At 45.3% G+C, this 22,549-nt stretch overlaps 1 protein-coding gene across 1 annotated transcript in view; it reads left to right on the forward strand.

Moving 5' to 3' along the window:
- MSI2 (musashi RNA binding protein 2) overlaps positions 1-22,549 on the forward strand; it is a 570,680-nt gene that overhangs the window by 437,741 nt on the left and 110,390 nt on the right. Inside the window, exon 7 of the mRNA XM_015421923.1 lies at positions 19,386-19,500. Coding sequence (XP_015277409.1) covers positions 19,386-19,500 — 115 coding nt within the window. The remainder of the gene's footprint in view (positions 1-19,385; positions 19,501-22,549) is intronic.

The raw sequence follows: 22,549 nt of genomic DNA on the forward strand, positions 1-22,549 counted from the left end.
GAATTTAAGGAGTGAGATACGCGGACGGGATGAGGCAAACAGCTGGGTGGTAAACTGGAGCCCGTTTTGCCACGGTAAACAACCAAGCTTGGTTCAGACAAAGGAAGGAAACCCTTTACAGGCCTTTGTGAGGAACTCATTGGGGCCAGTCCTGAGTCTAGGGTTGCCCGCTCCAGGTAGGGAGATTCCTGGAGATTTTCTGGAAGAGTCCATGGAAGCCAGGGTTTGGGGAGGGGAGAGGCCTCAGCTGAACAGAATGCCATACAGCCCACCTTCCAAAGCAGTTATTTTCTCCGGGGGGGGGTGTCTGTTTTCTGGAATTCAGTTGTAATACCTGGTGATCTTCAGGCTCCACCTGGAGGTTGGTTGCCCTAGGCGTAACAGTCAGTGCTTTAGAGCAGGGTCTGCTAGATCCAGGTTCTTGCTGTAGAAGCTGAGTGGGTGATTTTGGACCAGTCACAGACTTTCAGCTTAACCTACCTCACAGGGTTGTTGTGCAAGTCAAACTGGGGAGAGGAGAACGATGTAAGCTGCTTTGGTCCCCATTGCAGAGAAAGACTACTTTTCCTCCTGGAAAACCATTGTTGCCAATCTCCAGGTGAGTACAAGGAAGGGATCACAGTTGTCGGTACATACCAAAAAAACAAGGAAGCACTGTGATAAAATTAACATTTAATAATTAATGTAAACATCAATATGTATATGTATTCAAACATGACAATTTTGCTTAGGAAATTCTGACATATTCAAGGAAAGGTCCAACATCATGATATCCTCCATGAGCACCCAGTTTTATACTCATTTCATTAGTCTTCCTCAGCAGTAATCCTCTAAGGTTGGAAGGTGTAAACCTCTTGATACAGCTTAACTTCTTTTGAATGCAGTTTAACTTCTTTTTTACTGCTTGCAATTATTGCAGCTGAAATTCTTTTACAAAATATCCTGAAACAAACATGGTTATTGAGATTGGAAAGAGATATGCAGTTGAATGGAATATAGCATTGTAATAATTTTTAAATTATTTTAAACTTACTTCCAGTTCAATTAGGAGCAAGCCAGTTTAATTTCTAGAAGTAGCAGCCAGTCCACTATTTTTATCTGGCTAGAAGCCTTTTTATATTCAAATTCGCTGGCAACTGCTCTCTCTTTCATGTAGCTGCCTCAGTTGCTCTCAAGATGGGAATAGCATCTCAGTCATCTTTTCTGTCTGGCTAGGAAGCTTTCTTTTTAATAACAAACTGCCAATGCTCTCCACCTCTCATGCTGGAACTCAAACTCTCAAAAACAATTCTAATTGATTCCATGTAGCTGCATGTGATATACTCCTCTCTTAAAGGTGTAAAACATTGACCAGATTGCTAAAGGCTGAACTCCTATGTAAAACATGCACTTGTAAATAATACATACACATATGAATACAGTTTTAACAATACCTTTGAAAAACTTTTAAATAAACTTATAAATAAATTTCTGTACAATCTTGCATTTTATTTGCCACAGCCTGGGCGGGAGCGGACTGCATCCCCTTCCCCAGGGCATGAGACCTTCCAGTGTGGGGACTGTCGTTACACCACAGTGTCGAGCATCTTCACCTCACCACTTGGAGGGTGTGCTCCTTTTCTCCTGAGGTCCAGGATATCCTGGTCCAAGCAAGGAAACCCTCCACAAGATACTCCTACTCCATGAAGTGCTCTGAGTTCGAAACTTGAGCTACTTCCCAGGGAGTCTCTCCAATTACTTGTCCCTTATCAGAGGTGTTCGAATACCTACTTCCCTTGGTGCACAGGGGTTTGGCTGCTGCATCCTGTGCCAAGGTCCATCTGGCTGCGTTATGAGCATATCACAATATGGTGTAAGGCTCCCCCCTCTTCTCCCACAGATTATCTCAGCATTTCCTTAAGGGTTTAGTTAATGTTTTCCCTCTCACTTCTACCATTGTCCCTCAGTGGTTCCTCTCTCTGGTCCTATCCAAACCCATGCCCCCCCCTTGAGCCATCAGGTTCATGGCCATTGGCCCTGTCAACCAGAAAATTATTGTTTTTGGTTGCAGTCATGTCCACCAGGCAGGTGAGTGAGCTGGCCGTGCTTCAGATTGACACCCCCACCACCCCACTCGTTTCTAAAGGTGTTCAATGAAAGGGTGGTTCTTCATCCTGGTTTAGAGCTTTTGCCCAAGGTGGTCTCTAGATTTCACTTAGTCCAGGAGGTAGCATTGCCAGTGTTTTTTCCTTCTCCCTTGACCAAGACTTAGCATGCCTTGAGCTCATTAGACATCCGGAGAGCCTTGTTGTATTATATGGACAGAACAAAGCCACTCAGAATTGACAAATCTTAGTTTGCTGCTTGGGTCCTAAGGAAGGTAGGGCTGCTTCATTGCAAGTCGCTCTCTAGATGAGTTGCTGCAGCAGTTGAATCTTGTTATGAGATTGCGGGGAAACCACGTCCTCTAGAGATTCACACACGCTCCAGCAAGGGCTCTGGGTTCTTTAGCTGCTTTTCATCACAGGATCCTCCCTCATCAATATCTGCCTGACCACAGCCCGGTCAGCTGAAGATGCCTTTGTTAAGCATCATGCATTAGACCTGCAGTCAAGGAGAGAAGAGGATGTGGGGAAAGTAGTTTTTCAGTCAATGTTCTAGTGAGAGCATCACCCCACCTCCTGTTGGTGAGTAGCTTGCTAGAGTACCAGTGTGGGGCTGCGCTGAAGACGGAAGATGAAAACAGGGTTGCACTTACCTGTAATTGTTGTTCATCGACATCTTCTGTGCAGACACACATTCCCTCCCTCCTGCCCCACTGGGAGCTCTCTTCTTTATTCATTTGTAAACTCTTTTTTGAGAGTTCGTGGCAGACAAACGGGAACTGAGGGAGAAGGAGGCACGCGCCTCTGAAGCATATGAAGGTTTGAGTGGGAAAAAGCCATCGTGTCTGCTCCAGCTGAACTAAACTAAAACTCCTATCCGCACTGCTTGCCTGTACATGCACAGTCCCAATGTGTGTCTGCACAGAAGACATCAATGAACAACAGTTACAGGTAAGTGCAACTGTGTTTTCCCACACCTGTCTATCTGGCCTGTATCGCTCTTCTTTCCTTACCCGTTTCTTTAACAAAAGAATTCATATTTTTCAACAAACTTAATTCTCGCAGTCACACAATATTATGCAAATACAAGTAATTCTGCATAATTCTTATTACAGAACGTTGTTCCCATTGTTGGTGCAGCAGTGGCACTCTCTCTGCATTTGTTTGTGAATGCACAGCACGTTCTATATTCCATATATATTTTTGTGCTTATTTCCTGCTCCCAATATTGCAAAGGGATGCAGAGATTTTTTTTAAAAAGCTACTACTAAAATAGCCCTGTGCATCTTGGGCTGCCTCTAGAAGAAGTTGCTTCGGCTTGAGCTTTGGAAAGGTGTCCAGGGCAAGAGTCCCACAGCTCAGGACACCAAGAATGCCCTCAGTTTGGTAGTCAGACTGCAGCGGAGGTGGCAGCTCCTAGCTAATGTAGAGCTCAAGCTGCTCCACAGGCCTTGAATTGTACCCTGGAAGTGGCAGAGTCAAGGAGCAGCAGGAGCCATCCTTCCCACAACACAGGCGGTAGCTGCCTCCCAGCCTGTTGCAGGGTGTCTGGAAGGAGGAGTGCTGGCTCTCAAGGAAGGGATGGGAGCCGCCTCATGAGACGCGGGGGGGGGAGTGCCCTTGCCCCCAGTAGGATGGTGAGGTTTCTTCCAGGAAGCTCCGGGTGGCGTGACTTGGTTGGCCTCACCTCCATTTTATCCTTGTAACAACTCCATGAGGGAAATGAGGATGAGTGAAAGTCAGTGGCCCCGAGTCACCCGAGAAGCATCACGGCTAAGAGCACAACTGGTGTGTGCCTCGCTCTCTGCCCCGTGCCAGGCCAAGACAGTTCTTTAATCAGGCTTTTAACTGAGGGCTTCCCTCTTTGTGAGCTGTCTCATGGTCCCCTCCTAGCTTACAGACAGTTTTATCAACATCATTTTAGACTGTTATCTTTTAAGCACTTTTATACTCTGGCTTGTTTTTATTGATAGGGATTTTGGTTTTGTTTGATCTTATTGATATAATTTTTCTTACTGCATTCACTGTGAGCCACCACAAGCCAGTCTGGAGGGGTAGCACACGCATTTTCTGAATAAATAAATACCTGCATTATATGTTGTAAGGGCTGTGAATGGAGCCCATGGTGGTTTTTAAATTCGGCAGGAGTGTACGGGGGTCTGACTTGGACCACAGCATGGGAGGAAGCCTTCCTTCCACGCCATTTCCCCAATCAAAACCTGCCCTGGGAAGAGATTTCACCCCATTGTGAAATGCAGCTGGATCCGTACCAGTACACATGCATTTTCACAACAGGGCAAATGGAGTCCTGCCAAGGCCATTTTTTATCCGAAAAGGGCACAGGGGGAAGGCTTGAGAGCCCTCTTCCCCAGACTGTGGTCCCAGTCCAGGCTGAGCCTCCACATGGTGAGTTAGTGAGTTTCTAAAAATGGCGGTAGCTCTGTCTACAGAACTCCCAACATGTCCTGAGAGGGATTTGAACCTGGGTCTACCTAGTCCCAGTCCAATACTTTAACTAGCATACTACTATGGGTTTCTACTGCACCACTGCTGACTGTGGAATACTCCATTCTTGTCATGGCATTTGAAGAATGCAATTGATTTTTGTTCATTGTTACCAAATTTCCAGTTAAAAGTGCCCTGTTCTCAGAGCAACTTTTGAGAGAATGGAATAGCCATGTTTTACTAGAACTATCTGGTGAGAGTCATTTCTGTGAAAAGGCTGGGTGTCAATCAGTCGATCAGTCAAAAGAACACGGAGTTCATTTTGGAGATAGATCAAGATAGGTAGCTGTGTTAGTCTGTAGCAATAGGAAAAAAGCAGTAGAGTCCAGTAGCACTCTACTTTGGCCCTGTCCACACAAGGGGTTTTGGGCCGGGAGTGGGCTGGATTGGGGCCGGAGCAAATGGGCGCGATCCCACTGCAACATCTGGGCAGCGTTGCGCACCCATCCCCGATCCGGCCCTTCCCCCGAAGAGACGCATCAAAAATGAACCACCTACCAAGGTCTTTCTGCCGGCGCATCCCCGGTTCCTGCCTGAACTGCGCATGCGCTGACATGCGCAGCTCGGCAGTCTCCTGTTCCCCTCCGTCGCTTCCCCTGGCATCTGATCATGCCGGGGAGGGAATGCGCCGCGGCTCACGACATCAATGTGATCCCGCCGCGGCATGTTTCTTTTGGTGTGGCTTTCAAAAGCCGCGCTTCAGCCCGTCCCCCGTGTGGCAGGGGCCTTTGTTAGTCTTTAAGGTGCTACTGGACTCTACTGCTTTTTTCCTGTTTATTTATTAGATTTATAGCCCACCTTCCCTTGTACAACAGAGCTCAGAGCAGGTAACAACGGTATTCATGAATTAAAACTATTAAAACAACTCTTAACAATAATACTGACACAAATAAGATGGCACATAAAAAGAGAAGCACAACATAGTGCCCTTTCTCTGCGGGATAATGGATATTATACAGTTTGGTGAATAGCGGATAACAAACAGAGGAAAAGGGGACAGGAACAGGACACGGGGGAAGAAAAAGAGAAGGAAGTCAGCCCAGTTAGAAACTGTTGATGTCCTCAGCTGTAGGCCTGGCAGAACATCTCCATCTTACCGGCCCTGTGAAACAGCATCAAATCCTGCAGGGCCCATAGGGCCTGGATTTATTTTGCAACTCTAGCAACCAAGGGTGTCTCACCTCAGGGTTGGCGGCTAAACCTTTGCCTAAAAACATTCTAATTTAACATGAATTTCTGCCACCAAACAAAATAAAAATGTACCATTTTAGCTACATTACAGTTCTGGCCAAAGACTTTATCCAGCTCACCATGGAAACTTTAAAGCATGCAAAGGAGACTACAAACTCCAGAGATGAGTGGGACAAGATAGTTAAAATGGGACATGTCTTGAGGCACACCGCGTTGGGTGTTAGCATTTACTCTGAGTTGTAGAAGGGGCTGTAATAAGAGCAAGTTTTTGTTTAGAAGAGAAAGTCAGTTTTCTCCAGAAAGGGGAGTAGACAGGGGAGTGTGAGAGGGGTTGTAACCGCGAGCTCAGCTCCTGTCCAACAATGCAGGTTCATGGAAGCATTCATATTAGATGCAGGATTCTCTCCACCTAATCTGGAATCATAAAAAAGCAGGATTGCTGGTGGCACGGAGGGAGCCATGCATGCCTCCGCTCTGAACTTCCATACCAGTGGACGGACATGAGTGGGGCAGAGCCTGCCTCTGCAATTCCACTCTTCCATCATGCATGTTCGTTCCAGCCACACTGAGCATCTGAAACGGACCTTGCTCATGCATGGTATATAGAATGTATGTATTCTTCAAGGTTTTGTTTCATTACTCCGCACAAGTTTGTCTGAATTGGTTATGGCAGTAACAACTCCAATCAGACATTTCTCTTTCTCACTGACTTAAGGCTCAGCTACTGACCTTGAGAAATTTATTCAGCTAGCATAAACCAGCTCTGATAACTGCTGAAGTAACTTCTCATGAATAACCATTTGTCTGTCATCATAAATCCCAGCAAGAGAACATTGACTCTGCAGTTGGCAACATGCTCTTAGCCTTCACAGTTTTACTTTGAGTATCACTTGTATGCTCAGAGTAACGTGATGAAATAGACATTTCAGCAGAGCAGGATGGAACAGCTTAGAAACATGATTTTTCACTCACTCGTGCTGTATAAACTCCCAGCACTATGTAACATTCAGCCTTCAGATCTGGATTCGGTGAGGGTGTCTTTTCTGCATGGGCTTTGGCAAGAGACTTAGAATCTGAATTATTCCTAGATTCACTGTCAGCAGAGAAGAATTGTTATGCATTCTCATTTACTCAAAATAGCTTTTACACATGCTTAGAGTGGTTTATGTACCTTTCAATCTCTTGTGCCTAATCTTCTCACATCTAGTTATACTACTTTTAAATAAAGCTTTTAACTAGAACTCTGAGTGATTATTGGCTGGGAAAGTAAGGTATTCACACTGGACCTGGAATAAATACATAAATGGCTGATTTTCCCTTACAGCCAGAAGCCAGGACCCTGGAAGTGGGGGATGTTCATTCCCCACTCAGTAGTGTGAGCTAGTGGTTTGTATGTTGCTCTAATTCAACCAGAGATATTTTAAGTTTCCTTGCAGTTGTTTTCTGGCAATACCACCTCACCTTGAGTCTTTAAGACCAGCACGCACATGAAGAGGCAAGCTGAGCTGGGACACTGCAAGGGAAGAAGCAGTGCCTCCTTCCTCCTGCCAGACTGGGCCTGTTCTAACAGACTGACACTTGGGCAGGGTTGTCAACTCTAGTTTGCAAAATTGCTGGAGATTTGGGGGCAGATCCTGGAGAAGACAAGGTTGGAGATGTGATACCATAAAGTCCATCTTCTGAAACTGCCGTTTCTTCCAGGGAAACAGATCTTTGTAGTCTGGAAAGTAGTTGTAATTCTGGGAGAACTGCAGGTCAGCAACCCTAGGGAAGAAGGGGAACACACAGCTCTCTGAATTTGGGGGGGGGGGGTCTCCCAGGAAATCCACAGCCTCATTGCCTGGGCCAGGAATGGGAATGACCAAGGATTTGATGTCCTTTGGAAAGCACAGTTAAGTTGCAGAGGTTTGATGGTTTTGTTTTTCTTTTCCCAGTCCTGCCACTTGGGCAAGTCACTTCTTGTCTGAGAGCCTCAATATTCCACTTGGTTAAAAGAACTGCTAATGATGCACACCCAGGCATTATTAAAGTGCTTTGAAATCTGTGTATGGGCGTGTGGAAGAGAAGTGTTTAATCAGGGGCTGTTCCTAAACGTGATCTATCCAGGCTCAGACTTGCCAGGAGTGGAGAGGATTGCTTGTATCACTTCAGCCTTTTTAATGGAAGATGGTTTGCTCTTTTGTGAATATTGTGGGGCAGGGTACAAGATTGGCCATAGCTTTTTGTAGAGATTTAGAGATGTACCCAAATTTGTAATCTTTTTGTAAAAAACCCAACTCTGCACCTGGGGGTGGGGGAGAGATAACCTCCTTGCTGTGAAAAATCATAATTTAAGCTTGTCTTTCAGCTAGCAGCAGTAACTAATTTTTCTGCAAGCAGAAGCTAATTGCTTAGCTTATAGCTTTAACAGTGCTAATCCAAACTTCATTTTCCTGTTAATTGTCCATCTAGACAGGCTGTGTTGTTTTAATATTATTCTGAGTGATTGAAATAGAAATGTCTGTGAGGTGTAACTGATGACCTCAGGACAGCAACGGGGAGGCATAAAGGAATACGATTCTGAAGTGAATTGATGCACCTGAGTCGATTGCTCTAGCATAATTTGCTGGAAGAAAATGAATCTAACCAGCTGTTATTAAATATCTCTTGTTAAAACAATCAAAGGTAAAAGGTTCCTATGAAAATGTAGCTTCTGGTCTCCAGGTAGGATGTTACAACCTTAAATTAGGTAGTCATACTTTGGAGGCTTCCTGCCAGGGCTTTCTAGAGTGTGGTTTTTTATTGTTTGCATTTCCCCACCCTTCTTCTGAGGAGCTCAAGGTACCAAGGCTTTATCTCCACAACAACCAGGCTGAGTGTTCGGGGGGGGGGGGTTGAACATGATTTTCTCCAGTCCAGGTCTGGTGCTCTGTCCTCCAGTGCCACAATGCCACATCTTCCCAGTCACAGAGTCCCCAGCATGGAAGATAACTCTAGAATGGTTGTTAGTCATGGTAACTGCATGGAACTTGCATGTTCAGAGGTCTGAATAACCCAGTTGCTGGGTGACTTCATGTTGGCCTCGCAACGGTTGGAAACAGGATGCTAAATTAGCATGGACCTTCCACAGGGCTTTTCTTAGACTTTGCTGCAGTGATGTTCACTTCAGTGAGGCTTGCATGGGAGAAACAGAGGTTACTGAATTCCAGAGGATGAATTCATTCAGCACTTTTGAATGTCACTTTAAGAACTTTTTTAGTTGAAAAGTGAGAAAGAAATATATCAAATAAATAAATGCGTAACTGAACTTCCTCATGTGCCTAAATTTCTAGGGCTGGAAAGCTAACTTAAGTTGGTGAAATTCAGACCAGTCCACCTTGTGCTGCGGCGAATGGAATGCAGCCCTGGGTGGCAGGCAGGCAGGGCTCCGAGACTCTCCCGGCTAGTCTGCCAGGGACTGCACAGCCAGAAGGTTCCACGCCTCACGCCTGTTCCCGAGAGGCCACGGAACGGAGGAGGAGAGAAAGGCGGGGTGCAGAATCTTGGGGAGGAGAGTCAGTTAGTGGCGGCTGGGAGAGGAGCAGCCGAAGAGAAAAGGGGGGGGGGGGAGCAGGGAGCCTGCCCTGCAGGGGGCTGGGGGGGGGGGGGGGGGGGGGAGGGGGTGCACTGGCCGGAAGGAGCTGCCACTGACGAGGAGGCTGCCTCCCGGCCACCCCCAGGGATGGACAGCTGACAGCGAGAGCGGGAGAATATCTGTGGGTGCTGGGTTTTTTCATGTTTCCTCTGGATTTGAAAAATCTCTGCATTGACTTTTCAGTCCATAGGATAAAAGAAGTATTGTCCAAGCCCACGTTAAACTCTTGATTGCATCTTTCTCAGCTCCAGGAGGGACTGAGCTCATGACTTGAGCACCTGGGAGGCCACAGAGCATGGCTGGTGGTCTGCGTTCCAGTGGCACAGTCCTGGTTTCAATTGGCCAAGGCACTGCTTGCCAATGGCGCTTGGACAAATGTGATGGACAGAGCCAAGTCCGTCCCCTTTTTCATATTTTCCAGTCTTCTTTGTACCCTGGTAATCTGATAGTTGTGGACTGATAAATGTACTTCTTTGTTTTCTGATCAAAAAGGTTTTTTTAAGATTATTTACTGCAACCTAGGTGGAGGGTGGTCAGACCAAATTAAACTGACTCATAGGCAGGGTGACTTGGGCTCCGGTCACACGGGCAGGAAACTGCGGGGGGGGGGAAGCGTGCCTGTTTGCCCCGGGGCAAACTAACGCGCGGTTAAGCGATCAGACCTCCTGTGGAGGTTCTGTGGCGGTTCCGTGGGTAAGGAGAGGTGCCGATCACAGGACACGCCTGTGCGCAACGAAGAAGCGCGCGGTGCGGCAAACTGCTTTTCTTTTTTTTGTGTACACGACAAATGCGCATGCTAAGTTGGGTGTGTGTGTGCATCCACGGAAACTTGGGGGGAAAAAAACCTTTTTCGCAAGGGGACATGGGCGGGCGCCGGATGCCACTGGAAACGCGATCAGACGCCCGCCCTTGCCCCGCAGTTTCCGGAAACTAGTACCTCCGAGGTACTAGTTTTTTGCTGCGTGCTTTCAGCGGGAAGCCTCGGTTGTGCCACGGAAGCGCTACGCTTCCCAGATGTGCTGGTGAGATCGCGCCCGGAAACTCCGCCTGTCTTCCGTCTCTCTTGCGTGGCTAATGTTCCGTGTGACCGCAGCCTTAGTTTACTTGCCACTTTTGCATGTGTATGTTCAGTCATAGAGGTAATGCCAATTAAAAGAAACTGTATTCTAAACAAGCTTATCTAAAAATTCTATCATATTATGCAGTAAAAGATTATTAGTGGTAGATGATGCACTGTCTGGGAGAGTGATGAAGATGGGCAGCCATGTTAGTCTGTCGGTAGCAGGAGAAAAGAGTCAGAGTCTGGGAGTATCTTAAAGACCAACAACATTTGTGGCAGGGGATGAGCTTTCGTGAGTCACTTCTCACTTCTTCAGACACATTCTACCACAAATTGTGTTAGTCTTTAAGGTGCTCCTGGACTCTTACTCTTTTCTACCGTCCGAGAGATTGTAAGGACTAGGTAATGTATAAATTACTGTAAATAGGTTGGGGTAAATGTCCATAGTGTACATAGTGTACAAAATGTACCTTCTTAACCTCTGAGCATAATATAAAAGTTACACAACACAATAAATACTAACATTTTCTGCAAAGAAAACAAAGTTAGTTTTCTTTGCAGAAAAGTTAGTATTTATTGTGTTGTGTAACTTTTATATTATGCTCAGAGGTTAAGATGCTGAGTTGCAGACCAGAAGGTCGGTAGCCAGGCAGTTTGAGACCGTAGTGCCACGTAATGGAGTGAACTCCCGTCTCTGGCCCCAGCTCCTGACAACCTAGCAGTTTGAAAGCAAAAAATGCAAGTAGATAAATAGGTACCTAGGCATTTAGTCATGCCGGCCACATGACCACGGAGAAGTCTTTGGACAGCGCTGGCTCTTCGGCTTGGAAATGGAGACGAGCACCGCCCCCTAGAGGCAAGGGAAATCTTTCCCTTTATTTATGTCATCTTTGCCCCACAAAACCTTATACCTTGGAAAATATTGTTGGTCTTTAAGGTGCTGCTGGGCTCAAAGTTTGTTCAGCCAGCTTTAAAAATTGTTGTATGTACTTCAACTGTTGCACAATATTCAGGAGAGACCTGTTTTAAGTTTCCCCTGATGCAATGAGTTATCGAAGGAGGGCTGTGTGATGGACAGAGCCAATGCCCCCTTTCATATCTGCCAATCCCCTGGAACTTAGGAGAGAAAGCCAGCAATGGCCAGTCTTTGGAACATTCACAGAGAGCAGGGAGGAGGAGGAGGAGAGGGAAAAGAGGTGTTTAGAGGTTCCTTAGGCAGGTTAGAAGTCTTGCTCTGTCTCCCATCACTTCTGGTGGGAATGGTCTATTTAGCGTAGTGGCCTCGCGTAGCACATGCTGGTTGATGGCTCTCATACCTAGTCTTCTGGGGTTCTTTGGAAGCGTTGGGGCAGGCAGAGTTTTAAAAGGCTCTAGTGAAGAATCTCAAAGGTTAGGAAACCTGTGGAAAAAGTAACAGCTTTGAAGTCCAAAGTAGTCTGACAGTTACTGGCATTCTGTTCACTGTGACACATTGGGGTAGATCCTACCCCTGTCCTGCTACTCTAGTCATCAACGTTTGAAGCCTTCCTCCAACTTAAGTGGCTTTTTTCCCATGGAAAAGCTGGAGGAAGGTGCCTGAAGCTGGAGGAAGGCTCCCTCAAGGGTGGCTGGATCCACCCCCCCTCCCCCCCTCCCTCTCTCTGTGTGTATATATATACTTTTCCTATTAAGAAACCATATCTCCATCTCTGTATCTCTCAAGCATCTCCTGTGCAAGCACACATTCCCTCCCTCCTGCTCTGCTGTGAGCTCTCTTATTTTATCTACCCGGTAAGTGCAACCCTGTTTTCTCCCCGTTGGTATTAGGGGCAGAGAAGTTTATAACCAGGTTTTATCAAGGTAGGGGAGTGGGTACCTCAGGAATACCATCACAATTTACCTCAAGAGTGGTTAGTGCCAAGCACTGGCAAGCCAATGAATACACATTTCTTTGGCCTCTCTCACAGGTGTGTCAGGGAAGTGTGGTGTGACTCGTCCTCAGTTAACCCCCGGATCAGTACACGTTACCATCATGAGTGCAGTGCCACTGGACTGAGCGGGGTTTCCCACCAGAAATATCTTACTGCCTGCTCCTGCCACTTCAACACATCTCAAAGTGGTGGCACAGGTGGCATATTTACAACGAAAGCCACTAAATCTGACAGGACATTTTCTGTGGTAACTGTAAATAAAGTCCCAAACTGTTTAAAAGTAAATACTGAGGTAAAACTGCAAGTGAAATAGTTTTATGGGACACTTAAATCCCTAACTTCTCAGAGTAGTAGGATGCCAAGGAGAAAATGTGCTTTTGTGATTGAGAATGAACAAGGAAGCCACTGTTGTTTTCTGCTCTTATAAGACAGTGCTTATCAGTACATTTACCAAAAAACATGACAAACAAAATGTGCTGCCAAATAGTACTGTGTTTGAGCATCATTGTGATTGGCTCTCCTATTTCCAGGGGATGGAATACAGAACAAAGAGGCACTGTTGGTGTCTTCTACATCTGGTGGTACTTGATGTTTCTTGCCTGTTTGTCACTGTAAATCACTTAGGACAATTTCACCTGTTGAGAGTTTGGAGGAGGAAGAAGAGTTTGGATTTATACCCCACCCTTCAGTTGGGAGTCTCAGAGCGGCTTACAAACTCCTTTCCCTTCCCCTCCCCACAACAGACACCCTGTGAGGCGGGTGGGGCTGAGAGAGCTCTTGACAGAAACTGCTCTTTTTCAAGAACAGCTCTGACAGAACTACGGCTTGCCCAAGGTCATCCAGCCAGGTGCAAGTGGAGGAGTGGGAAATCAAACCCGGTTCTCCCAGATTAGAGTCTGCACACTTAACCACTACACCAAACTGGCTCTCCTACACCAAATATTTCCTCCAACTTGGTTTTTTCCTCCCCTTGACTTCAGTTCTTCTTGTCATTATAATTCTTTCCATTATTATTTAACTAGATGCAGGAACTGTTCATGTGTACCAGTGTTCCCTCTAAGATGAGTTAGTGTGATCTAGCTCGCAGTTTTTTAGCCTTTGGTTCACACATTTTATGTTAGCTCGGGAAGGATGGTTCCATGGCAAACTAATTTATGCTGTAACCAAATTGTTCACTCACAACTTTAATGCCAGGAGCTCCCAAAGTAGTTTTTTTTTTTGCTCACAAGACTCCACAGCTTAGAGGGAGCATTGATGTGGACTAGAAAAGAGGCTCAATGGAGCAGACAGGGAAGGAAGAGGCTCCCTTCAACAGGAAGGGAAAAGGGATGCTGAGGGGCTAATGGGGGTAATTAACTGCCCGCCTCCCCCAGCTTTCCACCTTTCCCCTGGTGCCCAGGTTGACTGCTTCTTGGGGGGGCGGGGGGCGGGAGTGTCTTCAATGTTGAAATGAGATTAGGCTGGAAGCCTTCCCTGTTGGGTTTCCCTCATGGCTTTTGTGGAGTAGTCTTATTCCAGAATTGACACTAGAGCCGGATTCAGTCCTGCTGCGCCTCTTCTTTTTGGCTCCCAGTCCCCCTAGGAGGAGAATTCTGCTGTGGGGAATCTGACTACTGTTGAGACAAGGAGGAATTTCTCCCTGGGTAGGTTCTTTCCTTCCCTTACCTCAAAGTTTATGAGTTTCAGCTTTCTGGTTCAGTTGCTGTTATTGGCACAAATCCTGGCTATCAACAGGAGTAATACTTAGGAGAAAATCCATGGAACACCTTTTATTAGGACCAACCAAACTGACAGAAAACATCCTAATAAAAGATGTTACGCAGATTTCATTCTTGGTTTCCAGTGGTATAATGCCATAGAGTCCACCCTACAAATCAGCCATTTTCTCCAGGGGAACTGATCTCTGTTAGCTGGAGATCAGTCATAAAAGTGGGAGATCCCCAGGCCTTACCTGGAGGTTGGCAACATTACCAGGCAGCTGGATATGCAAGCAAAGAATGCAGGTACACCCAGGGTTGTGAGGATGGGCCTGACATAGATGTGGCTCCTTCCAGATTTTTCAGAGCCAGAGGACATACAGTTGCCACATGATGGTGCCTTGAAAGGCATGATGGTTCCCCCCACTAGTATGACTTACCAAGATCCCCAAACGGTAGGAGAGAATTCTGCTGTGAACACAAAGGACTCGGAATCTAGTAGGCCTACTGAAACCAGCATTCAAAAGTAGGGTTAACATTTTGGGGTTAAATGTGTGAAGGAATTCAATTTGTTAAATTCAAGTGACTGTAGACTCTGTCAAGCATTTGATTTTGTGGAAATGTACAGACCCAACCCATGTAAAGTAGAGGGAGGGATAACTTAAAGCTCTACATCACCCGAAGGTGGGGAACTGAGTCTTCCGACTGCAGACCCTTTCTCCTCTAAAACCGGGAGGGTAGAAGAGGGTAGAAGCCTTTGCCCCTGCTGGCAAGGCTTAGTTTTGGTCTCATAGCTACATTGGGAGAAAAAGGCTTTTTAAAAAGTTTTTTCAGAAAAATAAGCTCAGGGGACAGGGTTCAGCCCTTATTTATGTATTCAAAATATTTATTAGCCATCCTTTTACCTTATAGGAACTCCGGTGGCTTACAATGTAAATAATAATAAAATACCATGAAATACATAAGAACTATTACTTAAAATCGACAATTTAAAACTGTCGGTATGCAAAAGAACTAATCAAATGCTATCACGAATAAACATGGGACAAAATGGGGGGGATTAACCCTGAAACCTGGGAACCAGAACCTAAAGAGGTAAGTCAAACAGAATAGAGGGCCAACAATAAAAACTTAATGTATATAATATAAAAAGGCCCCGGTCACATGGGCCAGATAATGTGGGGGGAGGCGTGACTGTTTGCTCCGGAGCAAAATAAAACGCGGTAGCCCGATCAGACGGTCCCTCAAGTCTTTGCGCTTAGGCTGTTAGCTGGCGATCACACGGTGATGCTGAAGCGTGACAAAGAAGTGGTGTGGCAAGTGTTTCGCGTTTGTGCGCATATACAGTTCCGTGGAGCAGCACTGATTTCAGTTACGTGTTTGTGCGCATGTGCTTACAAAAAACATCCAGTTTGCGACGGGACCTGGACGGGCGCCAGATGCCACGGGATACTAGCGCTCCCACGATCTTGACGCCCGCCCCTGCCCTGCGTTTTCCGGATACTAGTGCACTTTACGCAGTACTTTTTTACTGCACATCTGGCGGGATGCCACAGGTTGGCCAAGGGTGCGCTACACTTCCCAGATGTGGCGGTATGATCGCGCCCCGAAAATCCGCCTGGCATTCATGCCTTTAGTACAGCAAATTCTCCGTGTGAACAGGGCCAAAGGTATTTATTAGCAAAGAATTAAAAAACATATAAAGGCCCAATCACACCTTATGTAAAAATACCAAAATCTTACACACAATGGCCAATGGACTTGACCTGACGCGTTTCGGCCTATACAGGCCTTCTTCAGAGGTCAAACACAATGAGGAACAAATTGGCTTATATCATAATACAATACAATCATACAGTTATGCAACTTGGATACAAGATGGACCAGAAAAGAATTGCTGTAAAAAAATTTTTTTAAATATCCAGATCCACCGATGACTTCCTATTACAATCTGATAGTAGAACCCCATAATGCTATCTTTTACATATTTTTATATTATATACATCACGAAAAAACATGTCTTCAGCTGCCTTTGAAAGATCAAGAGCGAGGGGGCCACCGGGCACACCTCCCTGGGGAGGCGGTTCCGTAATTGTGGGGCTGCCACCAACAAGCCCCCCCCCCTCTCTCGTACCCACCAGACGAGCTTCTTCGGATGATGCTTTGCCCTGCTGCCGGCCCAGGCTGTGCTTTGAATTGCCCCACCAAGACACTTTATGTGACTTTGGCAGTCGCCCTGACCCCGCACCTGGGTCTTCCACTGTAAGGTCATGTCTGGTCCTCGGTCACATATTTTATTCTTTCTTTTAAATATTTATATGCTCACCTTTCTCCTGACCAAACTCGGGAATTGTCATGTGGCTGGCTTCTCCTGCTAGCTTCCTCTCCCAGTTTGCCCTCCTCCCGCCAGGTGCAAAAGGTTTCTTGGGTAGGCGTAGGCATCAGCCAGGCTTGGCAGTGTTTCATTCCATCATGTCCAGGCTTCTGGCAGAGCAGTTTGTGAGAAGTGAATATTTTGACAAGTTTGTTGGCAGCATTGCGGCATTATTGCTCTGTGAAATATTGCAAGCTGAATAAATAAGATACGTTGTGAGGCTCTGTAGGGTGGGGGTAGGGTGGGTGGTTTTGTTTAAAATACTCCCATTTACAGTCAGTTAACCTTTACGTTACCTAAATGAAAATAGTGCAAACCTGAAATTTTCACTGATCGGGTTGCCTAGGAACAGCCAGTTGGTTACCGTAAAACAATGAATAGACTGTTACTGATAGGGCTATTATAAATAGAGCCAGTTAGCGGCATTATCCTACATTCCAGGTTCTGTCTCATGTAATTACCTGTTTTGCACCTCTGAAGAACGCCCACCTTCTCTTCCTTGCTGCAGTGGCAGAGTTTACGCAAGTAATGCTTCCCGTCAGGCACTCACACAAAACCGGATCTCAGTGCTCTGCTCAAGATCTTGGTGAAGCTGGATATTGCATTGCCCTTTCTGAATCAGCATCTTATCTGTATGTATAAAGGCCAAATCCCAACATTGTTGTACTCCGTTGTGACTGAAATGGGGTCACACAGATGAAGAAGCAGGGCAAGGAAGAAAGGTGCCATCTTGATCATGGTTGGCTGAACCACCAGGACAGTTTTACTTCCACACCAGAAGTACCCCTTAACTTTCTGCCATATGAATTAATGGCTGGCATTCTCTCTGTAGGGAAAAGACAACTTAACAGTATTGAAAGCTCTCAACCAGCTAGAGGGGACTGTTTCTCAGAGCAGATTCCATTTTCCATCACAAGATACTACCCTCATAAATGTGGGATTTGGTGAAGCAAGGAAATTTGAGTTAAAGAATGTGGATTTTCCAGAGGACTGAACTTCTGTCACCTTTGGGTTTACATTGTGGGGACTACAATAAAATGGGAATGGGGAGGGTGTTTGCTGAGGATGTTGCGCCAAATCAGATCTCCATGTCTTTTGGTTGTTGGAAGGTATGATGGACATGTAATTTGACTTGTAACGCAACTGTGTTGCTGACATTCCATGTGCTACCAAGCTCCATTCAATGCTCTGCTTTTGACCCGTAATGTTCATCATGACGTGGGATACTCCTACTTGAGGGCCTGTCTCTCCTGATATATCTGAAAGTGGGACAGGCTTCCTCGGTTGACAGGTGGGTTCTTATTTCCCCCATGCCTAGGAGAATGATCGTGTGTTGTTTTATCGGAGCTTTATATTCACCTTTGCATATAACACTCCACCTGGGCTACAAAGAAGAAACAATTATATATTTTGATATTTCCATCTGCTTCTTGGTGGCTTAACCGAAAAGAAGCATGGTAAAGGGAAACAAAGATTTAGGTATACATTCTTTCTTTCTCCCGATGTTTTGCAGCTGGTGATAAACCTACATTGATGCTTTCCAACTTTCTCTGTTGGCACCTAACTGTCAGAACATTCAAAGTGGCAAGAATGAGGAACAGACCCCAGGAGGCCCATCCCTACCCCCTCCACGTCTAGTCTCTGGGTCACACTGAGAAGCCTTTCCCTCCCAGCACACCCCACAGGACCAGGCATCTAGAAATAGTTCTCAATTCACCCTTGTGCCCTGCCATTTTCTTTTGGTTATGGTTGGTCATGCATGCTCTTGAAAGCTTATTAGTAGACAGAAAATTGTAACGTGATACAAATGGTAGTAAAGGTAGCATGAAGAACACTTGGTTGGAAACTTTGTACAGATACCCCTGCAGAAAACATTGTTATGCCCCTGCTGAATGGACAGCTGTTGCTCTGCTGCTTGCAGGAGGGGTGTGTTGATCAGACATCACCTCTGTGCTCACACCTGTCTTGTGGCAGTTTGCTTATCCAGATGGCCTCTCAGGGCCAGGAAGGATGTAGCAGGGTGGGAAGGATGAGGGTAGCCTTGTTGGTGTTTTCATGGCGTTGTGTTCAATGTGGCCACCAGAGCAGTCATGAACAGGAGGGTTTGAGCAGCAAAGAACTCATAACAGTCATTAAAACAGCTACAGGGCGATGTGGGGAGTTGTAGCACTGATTGTTGCCATCACAGGTACTGTTGGCAGGTGCCTGAGACATCTTTGGCTCTCACCGATCATGTGTGGCAATTGAAGTAGAAATTATACACATCCTGGGCTTTTGGAGTGCTAAGAAAATGACATATTCTTGCAACGGATAAAAGTACCAGAAGGAAAGAAGAGAGACAGTGTGGTGTAGTGGTTAAGAGTGTCAGAGTGGGAGGCCCACATTCGAATCACCGCTTGTGCCATGGAAGCTCACAGGGGGTCCTTGGGCCAGGCACACACTCTCAGCTTGACCTGCCTCACAGGGTTGTTGTGAGGATAAAACAGAGGAGAGGAAAACGGTGTCAGCTGCTTAGGGTCCCCCCCTCCCCGCTGGGGAGAAAGGCAGGGTGTAAGTAAATGAAATACATGAATAAGCCTGGCTCTTGCAAAACAGCAGCAGCACAGCAGCAGGCTTCTTGCGCAAAGCAGCCATTACCTGGCGATGCCATAAGCAGCACCCAAGCAGGCTGCCTGATGAATCTCCAGAACAGCTCCTTAGCTGCATGGCTTCTCTCGTTGAGTCTCTCTTCCTTAGCTGTGGGTTCTCCTTTGCTTTCTGAAGTCCTCATCACTTATAAATACTCTTTGAAAATCACTTTACCCTGCTGGCCTATTTTTTAAAGTTCACATTTTCCAGAAAAGGAATGCTAAAAATAATTCTCCCTCCTCCCACTTAACCAGACCAGTTCAGCATTTGACATTTTACATGAATTCATTTGCATCTCATTTGTACATGTTTCTGCTTAATAGGTGGAATGTAAGAAAGCACAACCTAAAGAAGTGATGTTTCCACCAGGGACGAGAGGAAGGGCTCGAGGATTACCATATACCATGGATGCTTTTATGCTAGGGATGGGAATGTTGGGTAAGTGTGCAAGAGATGAGCAATTGGCAAGAGTTGAATTTGTATTTTCTGTACATATTCCGGGACTCAGAGGGACATCAGCTGTTTTGGCTTGTGTGAGAGGCAACTAGCCACGATCTCCTCCCTGCTGTTACAGCCTGAAAAATCTCTCTTGATTTGATTTTGCATCTCTCTCGTGCGAAGCAGACTTGTGATTCATTATTTTTCATGCCAATTTGGTTCTTCACACTAATTTTTTCCTGTAAAATGCACATATTTTATCATTATTTGTACACCAGTAAATTAGCATTATAAGTATATTATATGCAATGTTCCCTCTAAGCTGAGTTAGTGTGAGCTAGCTCACAGTTTTTTAGCCTCTGGCTCACAGATTTTTTCCTCAGCTCAGGAAAGATGGCTCCAGAGCACACTGATTTAATGCAGCAGCCAGATTGCTCGCTCAGAACTTTAATGCCAGTAGCTCACAAAGTAGAATTTTTGCTCACAGGACTCCACAGCTTAGGGAACATTGATTATATGTCTGAATTATGCATATTGAACATATAAATAGCATATAAAATTGCATACAGAAACCGTACAATGTATGTACACAATATAAGGAAACTTTCAAAATGAATAGGAAAAAAATGAAGAATCAAAATTGGTGATAAGAAAAAAAAACATAAATAAGCATTCATATAATAAAATTATACATTTGTTCTTCCCTAGATATGACTTGATGTGGATACTGGGGGCACAATAATCTTCTATGTGCTATAAGATGCACATACATCTTTTGGAACACCAAAATTTGCATTTAAATGGATGTTTCCAGTAGACAGGTCTGCTCACATTCACAAAAATAGAATTATGACTAAAAATGATCTCCCCCCCACACTGAAGAATTGAGTCACACATTCTTAAAGGTATCTTTGACAGTGCATGTAGATAATTAAAAATCTTTGTGGCTTTAAATGGCACACAAGATGGAGAAAACACTGGGAAAGGCATAATAGCATAGGTTGTATCAATAATTAGAAGTTCCAAGGAGAGAGGAGGACGGCATTTGTGTCGGGACCATTGTATCCAGAAGGTACTAATTAAACAGGATAAATGGTATTTAATGGTGAAATTCTTTGTGTGTGGTAGGTCATCTTAGTTATAATTGGCTCACCTTTGTTTCTGCTTAGTTGCTTTTCCTATACAACCTAGCATCTGTGGTTATATCTACCTACCTACCTACCTACCTTCCTATCTACACACTTTGAGAGGTCGGCTAAACTGGTGTCCACTGCTAGAGGGCAATTTTTTCTATATGCTAGAGTTATTCAATTGCTCCTCCTCTCCTGAATTGCTGGCCTTTGTTTTCTATCAAGCTAGTATTTAGCAGCCCCTGCCATGCAAGTGGAACCCCAGGAAGGGGCTGTATCTTTTCTCCCCCAAGGGATTACTGTTTTTCACTGGCCCAGAGTCCAAAGATGCTGTCTTCTCTACAATGGTTCTTCAGCCTAGATGTCTCACTGCAGTGTTCACAGTGTTCAGACCCTGCTGGCTTGCATTCTGCTTACTGAGAGTTCTCAAGCTGAGTAGTTGTCATAGCTGCTTCCATAATGGTCTGGTTGTATGAAGCTGACTTGTAATGAGTCTGTTTACTGTGTTTGCCTGGGCTTTCCAGGATCTCAGGCAGAGAGGGTCTTTCCCAGCCTTGCTACCAGGAGATGCCAAAGGCTGAACCTTGGGCCCTCCTGCATACCAGGCAGTATTAATGGGTGGGGTTGTAACTTGTAACTGATGAGTTTAGGCAGACTTCTTACATCACAGATTCGGGTGGGTAGCCATGTTGGTCTGAATGCACATGAAAGCTGATACCCAGAATTAAACTTCGTTGGTCTTAAAGGTGCCGCTGGACTCGAACTTTGTTGCTTACAGAACAATTAGACTTGCTCATCATTTATCTTGATCACCGAGATTTCTTCATCTTTTGAATATGGAAAATCCCTTCCAAAGGGATTTTTTTCACTGGTAAAGTGTTATTTTATTTATTTATTTTTTCATTCATTCATTCAACTTTTATCCTGCCCTTCTGCCGAAGCGGCTCGGGGCAGCTCACAGCATTAATAAAACCAACATAGATAAAACATCAGTCCATAAAACAACTTTACATAAATACAATAAATATAAGTAAAAGCGGTTTGGTAAATCATTACAACTAGACATCGACCACATTGTTAACTACTTATACAGAATACATGTCTTAGCAGGTCGGCAGGCTTGGCTGGCATACTGTCATTCTCACTGGTATGCCCGGCGGAAAAGCTCTGTCTTCACAGCCCTGCAGAATACCAAAATACGCTTTTTTTCCTGAAGAGCCCATGTACAAAATACAGTGGTCAAACACACTGATGGTTTGTGATCAATATCAAAATAACTCCATTACATCTCAGGTTACGTCCTGCCCTCCAAATAAATATTCGGAATGGAGCAATAGGAATACCAGACAGATATCCAGACCATGTCATACTTATGTTCCCATGATCTTGGTTTGCTTGTTTAGAATTCTCACAAGATTAGGCTGAACTTGCTAATAAACATTCAACAGAAAGTCTTTTGAAAGCCCTCAAGTTTCCCTCTCATCCACCTTCAATGCTCTTCCCTTCCCAGTGGCTAAATTATAGTCATAAGTGGCTGAACTCATTCAGGGTTCTGCTGCAGAAATGAAAGATACTGTTTTTTTTAGTCCCAAATCCAGTTACTTTGTTTTGTATTTGTTTTATTTACGTTTCATTTTTATTTGGTTATTTTTTGGGGGGGGGTGTCATTTGACCTTGTCTGTTCAGAGCTCACTGACATCACCTGCGGGCCCTCAACTAGGTGTTTTCCTCGGCTAGCTGTAAGGACCCCTTTCGTAGACAAGGCCAGAGTCCCACCAACCAGTGAAGTCAGAAAATAGCTCAGGCTTCTTTGGGTCTCAGTTTCCTCATCTCCTTTTAGTTCCTAAAGAACAGACACTGGTTCCCAGCCAAGTAGCCATTGCCAGCTGTCCTACAGCAGCACGTGAAAGGAGGACACC

The sequence above is a fragment of the Gekko japonicus genome, unplaced genomic scaffold, assembly GCF_001447785.1.
Source record: "Gekko japonicus isolate JY-2015 unplaced genomic scaffold, Gekko_japonicus_V1.1 scaffold43, whole genome shotgun sequence".
Classification (NCBI taxonomy): Eukaryota; Metazoa; Chordata; class Lepidosauria; order Squamata; family Gekkonidae; genus Gekko; species Gekko japonicus.